The following is a 19,338-nucleotide window of genomic DNA, read 5'->3' on the forward strand; positions in this document are numbered from 1 at the left end:
TCTGAGAAAAAAGCTACCTCGGAAGGGCAGGTAGGAAAGGAGGGTACGGTGCGCTCGGATAGGTATAGAGGTCGAGGGCCTCCAAGGTCACACAGCACGAGAAAGTGGGGGAAATGGAGGAGGTAGGCGGAGCAGAGTTGGGTTCGGAAGGGAGATACTTTGCGGGGTGCGCAGCGTGTATCGATATGATGATATGGTTGAAGGACGGGGTTCAACCAAGAGTGTCTCGTTGGAGAACGGCGAGAAGAGAGAAGCGTGTCGGTGTAGCCGCTCTTGGTGGTACCCCTCGCCCTCTCGTCTCTCGAATGCAAGCCTCGCGTTGGCAAGTCTCAATCAGCTAGCTGTGCGCTGGTCGATGTATGGGAGCATCAGCGGATGGCGGCGGCCGTCTTGTTTGCAGTGATTCTAGCCGTTGCCGCAAAATCATGCGGGAGAGGCGCGCGACGGGAGCGTGGAGTTGGGATCCGGAGAGGGATGCGCCGGTGGCAGGGTAGGCAAGTTGTTGCTCAGGCACTGGCAGTTGCAGCGCAACGCAACGGGGAAACAGGAGGAGAAATTGGTGTTACGGCACGTTGAGTGACACGAGAGATACAGGCAGAGTGAGCAGGAGTTTGAGGAGGATGTGTGGTGGGAGGCAGCGGCAATTGTGTCTGGATGTTTGGGCGTTGGGGTGAAGACACAAACAAGCATGCATGCGAGGATGAAGTGGATGTACTCGGCTCAAACAAAACAACCTTGGATAAAGTGGCAGTCGAGCGCGAGATGAACAGCAGGGAGGGGGTGGGAGAGCAAAAGGCGGGGAATGATGGAGATGGATGAGGAGACGTCCCTCGGGAGAGGAGGAGGAGGATGAGGAGGAGAAGAGGTGCGAGTGGTGGTGGTGGCGGGCAGCGAGCGAGCGAGGTACGCAGGCAGGTAAGGCAGGTAGTTACGGTATGGTATCCGAAGGTGCGCAAGGCAAGCCGGCCGGTCGACAGGGCCAGGGCGGACCAGCACAGCGAGGTGGAACTCGAAGGCGGAGCGGAGAGTGCAGAGCGAGACAAAGAGAAACGCCTGCTGCTGCTGCGAACCGCGACGTGCAAGCCGATGGATGTTGACAGCTACCCAAGAGTGAGGAGGCAGGTCAGGTAGGTACTGTGGGCAGTCAATACCTTATCCCGGTAGTTAATTAGGTTGCGGTGCTTTGGTCTTGGAGCTGGAGCTGAAGAGGGGAAAGCACGGAGATCTCGGTTCTCTGCGGCGCCGTGCGACAGACAGACGACGAGGGATGGTCGGATAGAGTAGATGATCGACGTTGATGGTTTGCGCAGCGGCGGTGATGTTATGCTATGCTCAGAGGGGCGTATGCGTACGTATCGGCCAGGTAGATGGAGGTCGACGTATATGGGCAGCGTAAATGTTGTCGCGTGAGGGGAAAGCGTGCAAAGAGCCGGCGCCTCGGCGATTCACCAGGCGGTTCAAGAGGTGGCGGCAGAGACAGAAGTCTGTTTGATGATGTGCCGCGGAAGATCAATGGGGTCTTGAGGTTGCAATGTAACGCTAATGCTTCAGGTCACGACGCGACGGCAGCGGCAGAGCAGCATCCTATGCAGACTACGGCCTTGACCTCGACCTTGACTTTGACTCGACCTCGGAGATGGAGAAGGTCGTCTGCTGTGAGGGGGGAGGCGGGTAAGGCGAAGGACGGAGGCAGAGGCGAGCGACTGATGCGATGCCGTAGGAGAGAGATACAAGCGGCAGTCTGTCTGCGGTGGCAGGTAAAGCGACGGCGCCGGGAATGTGCGTGTGGTTGGCGGCAGGCGGCGGATGAGGAGGAGGAGGAGCAGGAGCAGGAGCACGAGGTGGTGGTGGTGAGGTAGTGGTAAGCTCAAGCGTGGTGGTAATGGCGACCGGGACGAACAGACGCAACGCAGCTCAGCTGTGTGTGAGGTGCTGGCTGCTGGTGCTGTGGGTGGGAAAAGGTGGAGAGAGTGATGAGGAGAGAAAGAATTGGCTTCCGTTGAATGGGGGAAATCCAGGCAGGAATCTGGGGTCTGGGGTTGTCTCCTCTCTCTCCGCATTGGAGAAGCTACCTTTCCCACTCTTTTTTTTTTTTTTTTTTTTTTCCCCCCCCCCTTCCCCTCCCTNCCCCTTTTTTTTTTTTTTTTTTTTTTTTCCCTCCCCCCTTGCCCTTCCTTGCACCAAATGATGGAATTCCCGGCGCACCACGACAGCAGGGCATGGCGGCAGTAGCAGCGGCAAGACGAGCTAGCTAGCTACCTACCTACCTTAGATCTTAGGTACCCTTATCCGTTTTCCTCCATCAAATAGCTAGGTAAGCTGTCTAGGAACTTTGGCTGCGCATAGCATCTTGGTTGAGACACAAGTACCTTCTCATCTGGCCTGCAGTCCATCTTCCCCAGGCTGAGCAAGGGAGGAAGGCCAAGCCAAGCCAAGCCAAGCTCCAAGCACCTGAAAAATGGTGGTGGCTTGGGGCGGGTTGGAGCAGCAGCATTGTGCAGACCAGACCAGACATGGGCGCTCACAGTTCAGTGAGTACGCAGTAGAAGAGAGAGAGAGAGGCGCCCGTGGGTCGTGGTGCAAGACAGAGGACTGGTGACGGGACTTTGGGGGTTGACATGTGTGAGGTATCGTCCCCGCCCACTGCCCATGGGGAAGGTACCTTCTCCAGCTGACCTAACCAGGTATCGCCCCGGCCAAAGCTTCAAGGTCTGCCCTGCTCAACACCCTCAAAAGGGTTGCATGTGGTGGGGGAAGCTGGCACTGCTGAGCGGGGAGCTTCACTCCTGGTGCCAATGGGAAACCAGCCATGAAATCATTTGTCGTCGCCCAAGGGTCGGTCATCAACACCCGATCCGATATCAAGACCTCGACCACCACTCCGCACTTGCGAAGTGGTAATCCTCCGTCTCACCGTCCCATCTCCCGTCATACTTTTGTCGATAAAAGCCATTGCTGTACTCCTCATCTCTAAACCGTCTGCCCCTCTCCCGCAGACGCAACCTCCCATCAACTGCCAGGGCAATCCCCCCTCACTCGACCTTCCCGGCACCGTCCGTGCTAGCTGCACCGACGCTTCAAGGGCAAAACCAGCATGGATCCGTCTTCATTGGGCACCGGAGCACCGACCCGGGAGACGACAGCCCTCAAGACGCGCCAATCGCAGCACCCCATTAGCGGCCGTCCCAGACAGGGAACCCCAGATCACACACCAGAAAGCCCCATCACGAACGAACCGCTCCCTCCTCGTCCTTCTCGGGGCAAGAATTGGAGAAACCACATGAAGCAGATTGCCCAGCTCCATCCATCAGAATTGGCTGGTTCCCTCAAGCCAGGCCCCGGCCATGCTATTGCATACCGATCAGTTTGAGGCTGTCGGCGGGATATGCAGCGAGGCATGCCGACGGGAGGTGATGTTGATGTGATGCTCTTCTCCCATCCGTTCAAACCTCTCTCCTCCCCCACGCCCCGTGTTGTTGTGTGTCAAGAGAGGAATCGAGCTTTGCTCGTGCTCCCAGACAACCACACCAGACACCAGACGACCACCCTTGCACCATGTAGTAGCTCAACGTCTCCAACTGCGGAGTCCGAGACACATACTTGAATGGAATGTGCGGGAGCTTGAACGAGGGCAGCAGCAGAGAGGGGTCGCAAAACGCAAAATCTCCCGAGGAACCTGCCGCACGCCCGCCCAAACTGAACCTCAACCTCTGAAGGATAAACCGAAATCAAAGTAATACCCGCTGTACGAACACCATGCCACTGTTACATGGTGTGTGACTTAACACGTAGGTTTGTCTGCCTCGTCAAGGCCCAGGTATCACGGTATTTCGATTTACACGAAGCGGGCACGAGAGTCGCAGTCGGGTGTCTCGGTGCAACTTGGGCGCAGGGAAAAGGTGAAATGAGGATACCCTGCCCTCGTCAGTCGGATTCATCAGTCTCTTCCCCTCAGACACCGTACCTTATTACCCCAAGCACGAGGTGAGGGCGTCTGAGCATTTCGCGATGCCCACCCCGTCACTTGTCATCTCGACGAAAGGTACCCGGTGTTTGCTTTTGGCTGATTGAATGGCACTCGTTGTTTGCGTGAAACTCCTGTTTCTCTCTTCGGCAAGCATCCGGGACGATGGGCGTCCGGCTCGCTTGAGCAGATTCGACATCTGCTCACCAGGGCTTTCTCAGTCGCGAAGCCTGCATACCTCCATGGCCGTTCTGGGTGGCGGGAAATTGCATTTGAATCTTCGGGGCCCCTCCCACCTCGACCGCCCTCCAGCGTAGCATCCCATCTAGAAACCAAGTCCAAATAAATTTCCCGATGTCTGTGGTCCTGCAACTAGACATGTTGAGCGGACGAGTGGACTCTATCTCATGGAGCAGGCCTTCGTTGCTGCGTCATCTGAGTGGTGCGGTGGTGGTGTGTAGTACAGCAGTAGGTGTAGGCAAACGGCCGGCAGCGGGCGGGCTCAAAGACAGTCGGTTCCATTGGGCTGCTACCGGCCCTATGCGCATCTCAGAGCGGAAGCAGGCAGAAGAAGCATAGTTGTTGCTGCAGTAAGAATGGAGGATTTGCGGAGGCAGGCACGCGTCCATCCGACGCAGGACAGGGTAAGCCATGGCGAGCCCAGCCAAAGCTGCAGCACGAAGGAGCTTCCAGTGCTTCACTCAGCGTCAAGTGCCTTCCTGCCCCAGGTACCCAGCGCCCAAGGTGCGCAAGAGTGTGGGGTAACCCAATTGGACCCACACTGTGACAAGGTCTGTGCTCCACCCGATCCACAGTGTCCGGATTTTCCTAACCCATTTTTCCCCCGTTTGCAGTCTCCCGTCGACCACCTCAGGCGCGCCCACGACGGGACCAGGCGCATTCGAATCGGAGACATCCTCGTCACCCTTCCCCCGCATCCTCTGTTAGGTATTTTCCCCCCTTCGACGTGTCCCAAAGCTCCCGATGGTCATCACACCTTACAAATGAGGGACGATAAGACCTCGGCGCCAATATGTCAAAACCAGCCAAGCTTCCATCCGGTGTCGCATCGACTCCATACCCAAGTCATCGTGGCCCGAGTACATCAACTGCCATCTCGGCACCCTTCCCCCGACGCCCACTACTTACAGTGCGCTTGAAGAGTGAGATCAAATGAGGCTTGCGGCGATGTGGCTGACCGTTCGGTGGCTTCAGATTCGAAGCTATTCCTCCCGAGTTGATTGACTGACGCCCAAACCACACAGACGTCAGCCGGGTCCTTGACCACCTGTCACGCCATGAATCGTTCCACGTCAACTTTTGACGCAAAGCTTCAGCCCCTTAAAGTCGAGGCAGTAAGCCTCTTCCAGCAACTTCTCACAATTATATTTCAGCCTCGCAGCAATCCTACGGCTGAATGTTCTCGCGGCGGGGTGTGAGGGCTCGTGAGAGAGCCTCCATGGCTCCTTGGCTGAACCACTCGCTCGGACTCATGAGCAGAAGATGTCTTCACTTGTCCGCTGATTCCGTGAGAAATGGTTACCACTTCGTCGTTTTAACTTCACGCCGTTCGACCTTTCTCGGTCCAAAGGGCAAATGCCGATGACGGCAGCCCTCCCGGCGCGGCATGAAGAAACCCCCCAATGCCAAGCTGGACACGGGACTGTCATGCAATGTAACGGGCAGTTGTTTGTATGGCCCGCTTACACAGTCCCGGAATAGCCTAAGCTGCTGCTCGCCTGACCTCAAGTCCGACGAGAACGTCCTTCTCCGATGACGGCCAGGCCTTGGGCGAGATGTCTGAATGTAGATCTCCCAATTTTAAAAGAGCGTACCATCTGAGCAGTGGGGTCGCGGCTCACTCTGTAGCTTGAGAGCGTGATAACTAAATCGAGCCAGTGACCTTTGTCGTCATGCGCCTGCATAGTGTGATGCCTATGATAGCCTTGCTGCTGCTCAGAACTGTCGCTTCGCCGATGTTGAGAGCCATGCCATACATATCTAAACAAATACCTATAAATCAAGTGTAAGTATTAATGGGTTCGGACTCCTACGACACAAATGATTGAGTCGTCCTGATTGATGTCTGCTGATATGACTCTTGAGGATATTGACTTATTTCGTAAGTGCTGTCTGCAGCAACGTGCCGACTAGGTACATCACCTGTCTTTTGATTGCTAATCTAGGTATTCCAGCTATCTCTGTCTCTCCTTGCTGTCGTCATCAGTGCTCGACGAAGTATTGCTGCCGCATACTTTCAAGTTGCCTGCAGAGCTTGCAGCACTTCATCCGACGAAGGAGTAGGTCGAACTGGCTGGTGAGATCATGGCAAGAGATGCGTCAATAAGTACATTGACGCCCTCATTTTATACATCATCCCACTGCACGATGCACAGAAACGCTGCCCTTTTCATCGCCATCTAACCCCTTTTAAAACAATCCAGGCCGCATATGCCGCTTGGGATCGAGACAGAAATACCAGATGGTCCAGAAACTCGTTTTCAGTCGTAAGAGAAAGCCTAGGCTCTCCGATGGTCTGAACCATGACCCCAAGGCACTCATGCTTCGTCGAGGGGTCCTACGAAGTGCTGAGTCTCGTCCTTGGAGATGTCCGTCTTGCGCTTATGTGACACGTCGTCTTTTGAGTATACCTCAAGCTGTAGATCAAGACAGCTTTCAGGCTTTAACGATGAATGGTTTGCGCTGCAAGTAATTTTTGTCGATGTGTCGATGCATTTACCGCGATAGTGGCTACGATGAATAGTGCGCACAAGCACACAGGCACGATGCCATTGTTCGTACATAGCAAGTTCAGTTCCAAAAGACTCTTCATATACCTCAGCCAAGGGAGATTATGAAACTTGAGGATTTCGTAGCTAGAGGAGTCATCCCAATCGGTGATGAGCGTCGTTCCATGCCATACCTCTGAGGACGCCGCGTCGAGTTTTATTAAAGCCACATGTGATCATGAGAAACTCTGGAGAAATCAAAATGAAATGGTCAATGACTTTAAATGCTTTCGAGTCACTGCTTGAAGAAACCGCTGCGAAGCTTGGTGCGATGAATGCTTTCAAGGGGCGTAGCATAGCAATACTTCTCTTGTATACTTACTTAATGCTGCCTCCTGCTCGCCGTTAGTGTCCTTCATATTCCCGAGAGTATAGTCTCATAATAATCAAATCATCTATGGAACCTAGGAATTTTCGTCAAGGATGACTCTACTTAGCAACTGACGAATGCCCCCCTGACAAAGGTCAAGTCTAGAAAGCGACTCAAATGGGGATACCAAACTTGGACACGGTGGCTAACATTTGCGATAGAGGTTTCAATGACTTTCATTTTCTGTGTTTTATACGTTAGCCTTCGCGATTGAGGTGCCTTGGCAGTGGCACACCAGAGACATTGCATACGACATGCAAGATAGTCGCCATGGAGCAACTCGAACTCCGTGTGCAAGGAAATAGATTCAAATCGGGCACAATGTCTGCACCGATGACTAAAGACTGAGTCTTTTGACATTGAAGGTGACTTTTCTGGTAAGGATGATCGGTCATCTTCAACGGTTTCTTTCCCGCCAAAGTGGGAAGACAACCAAGCTTTATGACGAGAAATTCATGAACTAACTCCGGCAATGTTGCAGAGTTAAATCTGAGGGCTTTCGTTATGTGTTTCTTGGTGCAATGACTGCTATTGTGTTCAATAAACCTAAGACAGTGGCAGACTGCAGCATCACTATGAGGCTTGAATGCATCACTAACACAAGTGTTCCTCACAGCTCCAGGCTGTAAACCTTGTTGCACTAACGCTCTCCCAAACTTCCAACAGAGTTATAAGATAGTGAGATTGTTGTCTGCTACTTCGATTGAGTATACGCAAAGTCTGCTATTCTCATAGACATCTTGTGTCAAAGTCGTGAAGTTTCTTTTCGAAGTTGCTTCGTCGTTGTCTCCTCAAAATACGAAGAGATCACCAGCTATATTTTGCGTGACCATCGCCGACGTCTTCTCAACATTTTGGACCAAATCAAGTTGATGGATCATCTGTACTCCAAACTGCAAAGTACTTCGAGCTCTAACAGGAGCACCGGAACTAGGCGATGCCAGATACGCCCGTGATGGAGGTAAACAAAATTGGCTCTTGTTGTTGGATATACTTCTGCTTCGGTTTTGTCTTCGTCAGCACCGTATTGCCTCGAATACATTTTCAATGGAACCAGACTAGAACTCAGCCAGAACTTAACGCCACCCCTCTTTCTTGCATAGCTGCACCGCCCACGGGTACGAAAGCAACCTGGCTCACTACCAGCCCCTGGTTCACAAGGCGTGTTCATTCTTTGGATAGAAACAAAGTTTGTGCCGAATGTCTTTGGCAACTTATACCAGCGCCAAGCTCTTGTGATACCCGCGCCGAAGAACAATAGCTCACTTGCCCGAAGGAGGGAATCATCCTCGTGCGAAGAACGCATGTATTTGGGTCGAGTCGATCAAACCTCTGACTTGGCGCAATAATCCGGGATAGAATCATACTACTGATTTCGTGAAGTATGCGTCCAAGATTTATCCTGACGCCAAGGATGTCATTGAAACGTCGGGAGGTCAAAAGCCACCGATTCACCATCGAGGAGTTCCGGGATTGAAGGCCGAGATCACAAACCAAGATGATCTCAGCTTCCGCAGACATCAAGTATGAATATCCTCCTGAAACAAATGGAATTTCAAAGATATGCGGCAAGAATAGGAGGCACTCGGTGCAGTGTCCACTGATTTCACTAGCTATCTCCATGACAAAATAGTCACTAGCCACCAGTGACTGTACCGATTCTCCGCACAGCCTCGTATCCCATCCAATAGAGACATCATATCTATCTTTTCCGGCTCTCCCGCGTGTATAAACTATCAAATACGTAAGGATGAATCGTAGCTCAAAACTTCTCGGCTCACTGTGCTTAGACGCAAGATAAGAGCCCAAGCATGCGCATCTCAGCAGTGCGGGACTTTCACAAGACCCACAAGACGATGGCTGGCTTATTTGGCGCAAGACGAAGTCATCTAGCATCACTTTTGCTGTAACACCTTATATATCACGAGGCTTTGGAGTGTTTCCCATCAGAAGATATTCCCATTATTTGAGGTGACATACCGACGGCTCACGCGGGTAAAGCCCAATGATTTTCCTGAGACCTTCACTCAACGTACATATATATACGAATGAATGAGCGCCGGATTTCACAGCCACAAGTTCGAGGGTCACGCGGCAACTCTGATCAAAAAGCGAGCGTGCGGTTGAGCTCTTTGCTCAGGCGCATCCAATCAGGCCGCTTCTTCAACACGTCAGTCATTGCTACTCCCATCAGGCGTTCTCTTAGGTCTTTGTCCCGCAGATCTTCCTGTATATCCCGGAGGAATACTCCCTGGCGCTTATCTATGAGATAGCAGCCACGGGTATGAAGGGGGACCTTCGAACGGTGCTCACAGTGTGATCATAAACATCTTTAGGTGATCCTGGCTGGACGCAGTGGAAACGAAGGTCACATTTTCTTGGGGAATTGGTAATTTTCATCTGGATCCGTTGAGCGTTTTATAAGTGAAACCCCAACGTTGGGGCAAATGCATTGTGAGTATCTTGGTTGCACATCTTCAAGGTCTCCTCTACCGACAGAAGGTGGCTCACACACCTGCCACATTGATTAAGTGGCACTTCATTCAACAGAAGTTGGAAGCGCCTGAATTGCGACTGTGAGCAGGTCCCGTTTCCTCGTCGTCTGCCATCTCGGGTGGTTCACGGAGGTCATGACTTACGTAAATTGCCTACGATGACCACTCAAAACTTCTGAAGAGCTGTACATAAATGGCGTAGTTCATGCACATGTGATCTATTAACAAACAGTGTCGTTGTTTAGTGCTATACATGTTTCTGTTACAGTACACATTGAAGAGCCTAAGGACTAGCACGTTTGTTACATGTGTTCAAGAGACACCCGCCCATCTCTCTTTCGATGCGGCCTTATCGTCCAGCGTCCCCTCAACTTGGCTATTTGGCCGATACGGGAGAGAAGTCCAAGCCAGCCCGGGGAACTGGGTGTTGTGGTGAGAGAGATGATCACTGACAAGCCAGCCGCAGGCTTTTCACCGGTCAGTCCTTTGGGGTGATCGCAAGAAATTTGGTCCGCAGCCATTGTTGACAGATCAAATTCGACAACCATGCTGGTCAATGGATACGACTTGAACAACGTCTGCAGACAGTGTATGCCTGAGCTTCAGAGCTTTCCTCTAACGCGCGGGTAGATGGGTACATGTAAGAGCACTTACTCCAGTCACTCTGCTACCACAAGTCTAAACACTCTGCTTTACCATCCTTGCGAGTGTTGCGTCAACAGGCTATAAAGGGGTCTTAGAGATCTTTATGAAAGGATATCCTCCATTCCCTCGAGCCATCTCGAGCTCGTCATGATCTTCCTAATTCTATCGATTCCAGTCCGCAAATCGTAAACTTTTCCCATCCAAGAACACCCATCACCGCATACTCACCGCCTACGCCTCCAGCTTCTCCTCAGGCCACCTCACTTCATACCCGCCCACCGTCTTCTGCACCTCCAAATCACCAGGGTCATTCTCGAAAAGCGGCTTCTCCAACCTCTTATCCACAACCTGCTCGACCACAAACCCCCTCTCGCGGCACACATCAAAGAACGCCAAATCCTTGTGCCTCAACCACGGCCGGTAACTCGTGAAAAACACATACGCCACCGCATCCCTCCTCCTCGCCAGCGCCATCTCAATCGTATCCACAAGCTTCCCATGCTCCGAATGCCTAAACAGCAGATCCGCCAGCACCAACACATCAAACCTCGCCCCCTCCCCTCCCCCCAGCTTCTCCAGCAACGGCACCACGTCCGCGCCCCAAACATACCCCGCCGGCACCACCACGCCCTCCAGATCCCCCGCCTCGTCCACGTTCTTCTGCATCGTCTGCACAATCTCCACGTCCGGGAAGTCCGTCACGACCACCCTCTTCGCGCCCAGGATCCCCGCCGTCAGCGAGGGCAAGCCCGCGCCCGCGCCGAGCTCGAGCATCGTGCGCCCCCGCACGCGCGCCGGCTCCGCCTCAAAGTAGTCCGAGACCACGCGGCTGCCGTTCCACAGGTGGTGCGCCTCCGTCGGCGAGTAGCCGACCAGGTGCAGCGTGAGCACGCGGCCCGAGGCGAGGGTGTGCGACTGCGTGGTCGGCGGTGGCGTGGGCGGGTAGTAGTCCTCCGGGTCCTGGAAGAGGTCGCCCGTGTCGCCGTCGGCGACGTCGCTGACTGGGCTCATTTTTGTGGTGAGGGTTGGTGAGGAATTGGATGGAGGGGTCGTTGATGGCGGGGGAGGGGCAGAAATTTCCTGGGCCCCGCGATGAAGGACTGTGACTTGAGTTCAGACCTCAGCTGCTAAGGCAGACCAAGTAGTTGTTTGGGTGACTTCAAGGAACCTAGTGAGTTGTAAGAAGCGATTTGAGTGAGATTTATTGAGGGACTCTCACCTGAGTGTGCGTGGTTGTGGTTGTGAGAAGATGAGTCGGGATTTTCCAGACTTTTTTTGCGATGAGGTGAAGTTGTGGGTACAGTGCGCGCTGCCCCTCCATCACCCCTCTGGTTCGCATAGGATAGATGGTTTTACTGTGCGAGCGCTAATCTCGCACTCAACCAACTCGTAGATCGACTCCCTGAGAGTGGCATCAAGCATAAAATATCTTGAAATGATGGTCAGATTAGTTGTACTAAGAATGTGAATGCATAGGCTCCATGCCAGAGAAGCAGAACCACGCCTCCTCAATGGTATTAAAACTCGCGCCCAATGATGCCAATAAAACAGTGACGATTCTCCGCCTCAACCAAACCTCTGCTTCGCCAACTCCTTCAACCCCTTCATTACCCCCTCCTCCCTCTCCCGGTACTCCCTGACCCTCTCCTCCCTCTCCGCCGCCCTCGCCCTTGCAACCTCCTCCCGCCGGATCTCCCTCTCCGTCTTTTTCCGCTCCTCCCGCGCCTTCATCGCCCGGTACTCCGCCACCGAGTCCCCGCCACCCATCAGCTCCTGCTCCCCGACCTCAACCTGCCCGTCCCCGCCCTTGTCCGCGAACCCCTTCATCTTGTCGTTCACCAGCGCCCGCTTCTCCAGCTTCCGCTCCCTCGTCCCCGCGTCCGCGCGCGGCACCAGCTCGTCCAGCCGCTCTCGCTGCTGCTTGCGATCGTCCTTCCTCTGCGCCCGCAGATCCTCCACCTGCGCCTCCCGCTCGCGCTGCGCGTCCTCGGCGAGATCCTCCCGGCGCAGCGACAGGTCCGCGAGACTCGGGATCCCCGGCCCGGAGCGCCGGCCGCCCTCGCGAGCGCTAGGCGGCAGCATCGGCCCCAGGTCGTCATCATCATCATCATCAACATCATCAACATCATCGTGCCCTTCCTCCCCATCCTCGTCCACGTCCTTCTCAGTCCTCCCCAGCGGCGCATCCTCTGGAGCCCTCTCCTTGGCAGCCATGAACATCTCCGGATCATACCACCCGGAGCTCAACTCCCCGCGGTTCCACTTCCCCATGAAACTCTTCCACCGGCCCCGGACCTCCCGCTCGTCCATGTCGCGCATGTCCTTCTGCTTCTGCAGGTCCAGGTAATACGCCAGCAGCGGCCTGAAGACGTCCAGATCGTTCTTCGAAAGCGCGCGCGCGTCGTACGGCAGCGCCGCCGCCGCCGCAGGAACGTCTTTGCTGCTGCGCGCGCTGCTCTCCCGCGGGCTGTCCCGGTGGTGATGACGGTGGCTTCTGTGCCGAAGGTGGTGGTGCCGCCGCCCCTCATCCCTCCCCTCTTCGTCGGACCTCCTCGGCCTCTTCGCCCGATGCTCCTCATCGAGCGGCGACCGCCGTCTGACATCCCCGCGCCTCCGCTCCGGCGATCTCGACCGCGACCGATTCCGATTCCGATCTCCCGGCATGACGGTGCTCCGCAAAACTTTCTTTGCTGTGTTCGGTGCAGATGAGACGGTGATGAGAAGAGGCAAGGCAAGCCGATGGAAGGTCAAGGGGGTTGGCGAACAGATGTCCAGACTTGGGACAATCAAGCTTTCCCTCACAACCAACACGTCAAAACACGCCCCTTGGTCCCAACTTCCTTGCGAGGACGGACGGTGGCTGACAGGGATCTCCCTACAGGCGCGAATCGTCACCGCGTCAGTGGGGTCGCCGTCGTTTTGTTTGACTACAGTTTCAGTGCGTTTGGAACCCGCAATCCCGCGAAAAAGAGTGCGAAAGCCAGCCGATCAGCCGAGAGTTCATTCGCCGTCTGAAGAATATGGCGAAAGGATTGACGAATGTAACCGTTTAATCTTGTTGATGCTGTAGGCAATGGAAGGTTAATTGGGGCAATTCGGATGAGCCGATGCTGTGCGTTCCCCTTTGCTTTTTTGGTCGTTCGGCGTTTGTGGTTGCAGAAGGGAAGAAAACGCCCACCATAGCGGGCAGAGAAAAAGGCAGGGGCTCTTGGGTGGCTGGGAACCCGGAGCCGTGGGTACCCCAAATTCGGCCCCGGAACTTACCACCTCCCCCGGCCAGAAGGTGCCGGCTTCCCCTCATGAACGGTCCCCGAGAACGCCATTCACCCCGGTCGTTCCATATCGCCGGGTCTGTCAGCGACGTCCCTGTCAAACTGAAATGTTTCAATTTTCAGCAACTCAGGCATGACTGTCAAGGGGCAAGAAGCGAGAGATTTGGGAAATAAGAAATGGGCGTGACAGACAGCGACGTATATTCGTCAGGACGTAGCCTGATCCCGAGATATGTAGAACCTCGATAAAACCTCTATACAACAGAATCTTCGACAGCCAATGGCGGGTATCGACATTGCAAAAATGAACACCGAACGATGCAAAGACCTTATCACGGCAGAAACATGCCGGCCTTCCAGACCATTCCCGTTTCCCATCATCCCAGCCATGCTATCGTAAACATATACCACGAACCTTAAATCTCATCCTACGACAACTCTCAACGGGCTTTCCCTTCTCGTCTTCTTCATGACTCGGGCAAAGGATTGTTGTGTATCGTGCAACCGAGACACTGACAGTCGTCACCGCAGGGACACGATGAAGTCTCGCCGGCGCAGCCATCCCCGTCAAAGGGATACGTGACGAAGAAGAAGTCGCTGGCAGACAACGCCTGTTCTTCGCTCAAGCCTGATGCGGCATCGGATGGCGTCTGCGGTGCGGGGGGTGAGCCGCCGCTTTCGCCGTTTGTGTGTTTTTCGACTCCACGGACTCCAGCTCCGTTGGTTGTCGCTTCCGAGTGCCCGTTGGCGCCGTGGTTACCGTTCGTGCCGCCATTCGTCGCTGCGTATCCATCCTCCATCATGCTGTTCCATGCAGACCGCACGTAATCCTGAGTCGCATCGTTGTAAGGGTGAGCTGCGCATCCGACACACTGACAGCCGTCGCCGCAGCTGCACATGTGCGATGTCGATTCATCCATGGCGAGATTCGTGCCTTCAGGCACAAAGCCAAGGGGTGCGGGCATGTTGAATCCTGCCGGTTGTGGCGAAGGCTGTCCGTACTGCAGAGCCTCCATTGTCTGCCTCCATTGAGCAGGTTGCAGAGGCGACATGTAGGATCCGTACTGCGGCGGGTAGGTGAAGATGGTAGGCTGGAAGTAAGACTGATACATGCCTTGTGGCATGGCAATTGGTGTTTGGAAAGGGGACATGGCCATCCCGTTTGGTGACATGTGACCATTCAAGTGGCCGTTCGTAGCCACATTCGTGTTGATCGGCGGCGCTGCTTTGCTGGAGCAGCAACCGCCCGTCTTCGGTTTCGGTTGAGTCTTCGGGCTCGATGTGACGCTGGACGGTTGCGTTGTGGTGCCTTCACTTTTGCTCGCTCCTCCGCAACATGAGCCTCCTGTGCTGGCGGTTGTCGGTGTAGGCGCAATGGGAGCCTTCGCAGCTCCTCCTCCGCAACAAGAGCCTCCATTTGATGCCTTTGGAGGCGCTGGTGGTGGCGCCACTTTCGCTGTGCTCGCTTTTGACACTGCACTATTCTGTGTCATCATCGCCCCCGGCGGGAACATGCCAGGCATTTGCGGGAACATCGGGTACATGATCGGCTGGTGGAAGCCTCCGTTGACGGCGCCCATCATGGACATGGCCCCGTACTCCATCCCGGGCCTTGGCGCCTGCATGCCCGCCATTCCGTTCGCGTGGGGTAAGGCGTTCGCCTGCGCCATGTCGTAGGGCGGCAGGATGTTGACATGAGCAGCGTCCATTCTCTCCAGGTTGGCCGGGTCGAAGGACTGCTTGCGACTGGCGGCCTTGGCGGCGGGTTTCTGGACTCGGAAGGAAGCGGCGGGGGCCTTTGTCGGTGACATTGGCGGGGCATCGCTGGCGGGCGACTCGGCCTTGACGACGCTGGATGTGGCGGACGACTCGGTGGGCGTGCCGGCGGTACTCGAACCGCAGCCGCATTTTTGCTTCCTGGGGATGGCGGCGGTGACGCTGCCGCAGCCGCAACCGCGGGCGGGCGGGTGAGGACATGTGCTGAGCGGGCGACCGGGCTTTCGTACGGGGACCATCAATCGCTCATTCGCGTGGGTGCATTTTGTGGAACGATGACCACGAATGCATGGCTCACTGAGCGACGGGCGCGATCACAGGTCAGCGTCTTCAGGGTCTCAACGTCGGGCGATGCGGTGTTGGAGAAACCAGCAGACAGAGCGCAATGTTCAAGAAGGCAATGAGCGCGGCAGTGGGGAGGGAAATGCGATGAGAGGCGCGACAGGAGGGATAGACGGAGACTTACCAAGCCATCTTCTGGCCGTTGATGAGCGGCATGGCGGGCGGTGATTTGGCGATGTCGGTGTCTGGTGAGACAGGTAACGGAGCGAGAGATTTTGGCGATTATCGGCTCGTGGGAGTGAAGACGAGGACGATGAAGCTCAAGAAAGAAATCGAGCAGCGACGGTTCTCGCTTTGGCTCTGACTCCTGCAGACCTTGGACCCTTGGAGTGAGCCGCGAGGTGAAACATGGAGGCGGGCGCCAGTTCGAAGGGTACAGTGTCCGTCTAGCAAGCAACGGGTGTAGTCAGAGGTGATTGTACGTATCGCATTTGTATTTTGGCGGAGGGCTGGGGGCGACGATGGATGAGCCGGTGTGATTGAGAGTGAGTGTTCAGTACGGCGAAGTTGGGCGAGGTGTTGTTCAGCGCAGTCAATCCGGCGACGATGCAGGGCGGGACGAGAGACCGGAGATTGGAGATTGGCGAGAAAATGGAACGGCGGCTGAGGAATGTGGAAGAGGTGAGTTGAGTGAACCGCAGTCTGGGTCGGCGAAGGTAAAGAATGGCAGCCCAGGCAGGCCAAAGTGCACTTGACAAGGACAAGCACAAGCACAAGCACCAGCACCAGCGTCCGGGACGGGAAAGCGAGTAAGGCCAAAGGTACGAATCAGACGCAGCGGCGGCGGCACGGGCACGGCGGCAGAAATGTTTGTGGAGGGATGGCAGCAGTTGTTAAGGCCGGGGCGGTCGCTAAAAGAGAGAGCCCCTCCAGGCTTTAGGGGAGGCAACAGAAACGGGCTGGTGGACCGTTTAGGTGGACGGACGTCGGGGATCGGCCTCCAAGCCCAGCCCACACTCCTGGCACCCTGGGCCAACATTGGGGCTTTTACTTGGGGTCTCTTTATGTTCGCAAGACGACGACAGGAGACTGATGCTTTCTCGATCCTTGAGGTACCTATGTTACTAAGGCGAGGTTGACAGACACAGTAAAGAAAGCCAGGGGGAGAGATAGAGAGTGGACAGAACAGAGACATGACCAACACCAGCCAACACCAAAAACCACCTCACAACAACACTACCAGCGGCTAAGGCAGAGCCCGCTAGAGCAGGTATCTAGGTAGGTAGGTAGGTAGGCGGCGCTCGCACGGGCAGCCAACAACAGCAACAGCAGCCAGCCCGCCCGCCCGCTGCCCAGGTGCCCGCCCAGCTTGTCGGCGGGACAAGAGCGAAGCGGCGATGGGAAGCCGCCAAGGATCCTTGTAGCGCATCGAAACAGCCCCACGTGCGGGGGGTTTCTTAGCGTCTTCACAGGCACCGCACCGCACTCCAGCCCGCACCGCACCACCTAAGGTACCTTACCACCTGCACCATGCACCATGCCCTGCACCACCACCCGACCTCACCCACCCACCTACTGCATAGTACATGGCACATATGTAAACCCATCTATCAGTCTCGCTCGTCCGCTCCTCACGCAAGCGCCTCAAGAGACTCATCAGCCCAACATGAGATTTCTCGCTCGGCCTCACCTCACCTTGCTCAGACGGGCAGCTCTCTGACCAACGCTGACACCTACATCAACACGATCCATCCGTCCCAATCCCATCTCATGCCGTCCCATCTCAGGGTCCCTGGACGTCCTTCAATGCGACCATCCTCCCTCTACCACCACCTACCGAAGTGGCATTACACTTTATATACCTACATAAGGTATCTGAAAGGTCCCTGCCGCTACCGTACCCGACGTGTCCCGCGGGAGGAGAGGGAGGGGTAATCAATCGGGTCGATAAGTACGGGCTGCGTGCTCGGCGCATGGACTCTGCCGCGGCCCTGCCGCTGCCATGCCATGCCATGCCATGCCTCGTCATGGTCGTCTCGTAGCTTGATGGAGGTGGTGCCGCCACGAGGCGACGACCAAGTCTAGATCCCTTTTGGATCCCAACCTCCATCACCGCATCTCTCCAGCCCAGTCTGATGGGTAGGTAGGTGGAAGACTAAGTGTCTAGACATTCTTAGACAACCATCTCCCACCCCGAGACGAATCCAACTTCACCCTGCCAGGGATACGCCGACAAAGATACACGAGGACTAATAACAACGTCCTGCAGTCGATACTTCAAAAGTACCTTTGGCCATATTTCTTCTTCACGTCCCTCTCGCATCTTTGACATGTCCCGAAAGCTCCATCTTCGCCGGCACACTGGACCACCCCCTTCCCAACTGGTCCCCATCATGAAGGGTAACCCGTCCAAGGGTCTAGCTCCGAGCCGTGGTGCAACATAAAGAGGCTGTCGATTCCCGCATTTGTTTCCAAGGAAAAAGCTGGAGGGTTCGCGGGCCCCCGAGTCCATGGTCAGCCTGGCTCAGCAAAGTCACGATCAAAACCGGCCTCTCACTCGTCTAGTGATTCCTGTCGAGCCGTCTTTATCCTTGCATGATCCGAACCCGTCTGTCAATGCTTTCCCGTTTTAACAAGATCACAGCAATTGTCGCCGTACAGATGACAAGACCCCCCGCCACACGGATATAGCACTTCTTTCTATGGCTTATTAGTACACGCATTCCCGCGCCGCAGCTCCCACGGCCGAGCCCTCTACATCGGGCAACTCAAGCGTGGACAAAGGGCCGGGAAAAGAGGAGAGAAGATCACAGGGGACCCAAAAACCAAACGAAAAAGAAGAGAGACACGCAGAAAAAGATGGACGTGGACTAGACGTGGAGGAGGGTGGGATGCGAGCTGTCGATACTCCACCGTCAGAGGCTCGAGAGGCAAGGGAAGTGAGCAAGTTTTGATTGGCCGGATCCGGTACACCAAAAATTCAACGAGACGGTTGTCGAACGAGCAGACGCTGGTCTTTTTCCCTCTTGCCTTTCCCCCTTTCCCTGCTCCTTTCCCACCACCCCTCACAAAAGGGTTTTACTTGGACGAAGAATGCGTATCCATGGCTGTGCAGAAATAGCGCTGGTGATGTATTCACAGACGGGGGGAAAAGGTGGGCACTTGTGATGTAAATTAGGAAGACACTTGCACCGCGCCGCGCCGCTCTTCCTTAACTCTCTCTCTCCCTCCCTCCCTGCCTGGGTATCTTCTATAATTGCGCCCGTTCTTTTGCCTTCGGTACTGCCCGTACTTCGCCGCATGTCTGTTGTCTGCAACATCTCTGTTGGAGGCTTGGAGCATATGAGATGAGCCTCTTGCTGCAAGGATAGCTAGCCATCACCAGTGCCACAACGCCAAAGGACCACACCAGCAAACTTTGGCCGACAGACCCAGACTCATTACTAATACCATCAAACCCTCCTCCTTCTGTAGATTCGCCCTTTGCCTCAAATCTGCAATCCCATGCCGCCGACGCCTGGCCTGCCTGAAGAGAAGAACTTGGCGGCCCAATGTCGGCAATATGTACTTGTACGAGATCGTCACAACCCCCTCCACATGCACCCTGTCCGCGCCCCCCATGGTCCAGTCAAGACACCCGCGTTTGCAATGCTAGACACCGGGCTACTCTTTCAACACTCTTCGGTTCTTCATTAGGTGAGCAAGATTGTGAAGCCGCCAACGCCGCCCCTGGCCTTTGCCCCCT

At 55.2% G+C, this 19,338-nt stretch overlaps 2 protein-coding genes across 2 annotated transcripts; both read right to left on the reverse strand.

Moving 5' to 3' along the window:
- Positions 1-10,494: 10,494 nt before the first annotated feature.
- GCG54_00014804 (Protein N-terminal and lysine N-methyltransferase EFM7) lies at positions 10,495-12,927 on the reverse strand (the record flags this gene model as incomplete). Its single annotated transcript, XM_045414625.1, has 2 exons — positions 10,495-11,343; positions 11,875-12,927. The coding sequence occupies 2 exons, from the start codon at positions 12,925-12,927 to the stop codon at positions 10,495-10,497; spliced, it is 1,902 nt and encodes a 633-aa protein (XP_045260747.1).
- Positions 12,928-14,002: 1,075 nt separating this feature from the next.
- On the reverse strand, positions 14,003-15,809 carry GCG54_00014805 (Protein GRISEA; the record flags this gene model as incomplete). The annotated part of the gene is made up of 2 exons (XM_045414626.1): positions 14,003-15,608; positions 15,778-15,809. 2 exons carry the CDS (start codon positions 15,807-15,809, stop codon positions 14,003-14,005), a joined length of 1,638 nt encoding a protein of 545 aa, XP_045260748.1.
- Between the last annotated feature and the right edge of the window lie 3,529 nt (positions 15,810-19,338).

This window comes from Colletotrichum gloeosporioides (genome assembly GCF_011800055.1).
Source record: "Colletotrichum gloeosporioides strain Lc1 chromosome Unknown consensus_66, whole genome shotgun sequence".
In the NCBI taxonomy this organism is placed as follows: domain Eukaryota; kingdom Fungi; phylum Ascomycota; class Sordariomycetes; order Glomerellales; family Glomerellaceae; genus Colletotrichum; species Colletotrichum gloeosporioides.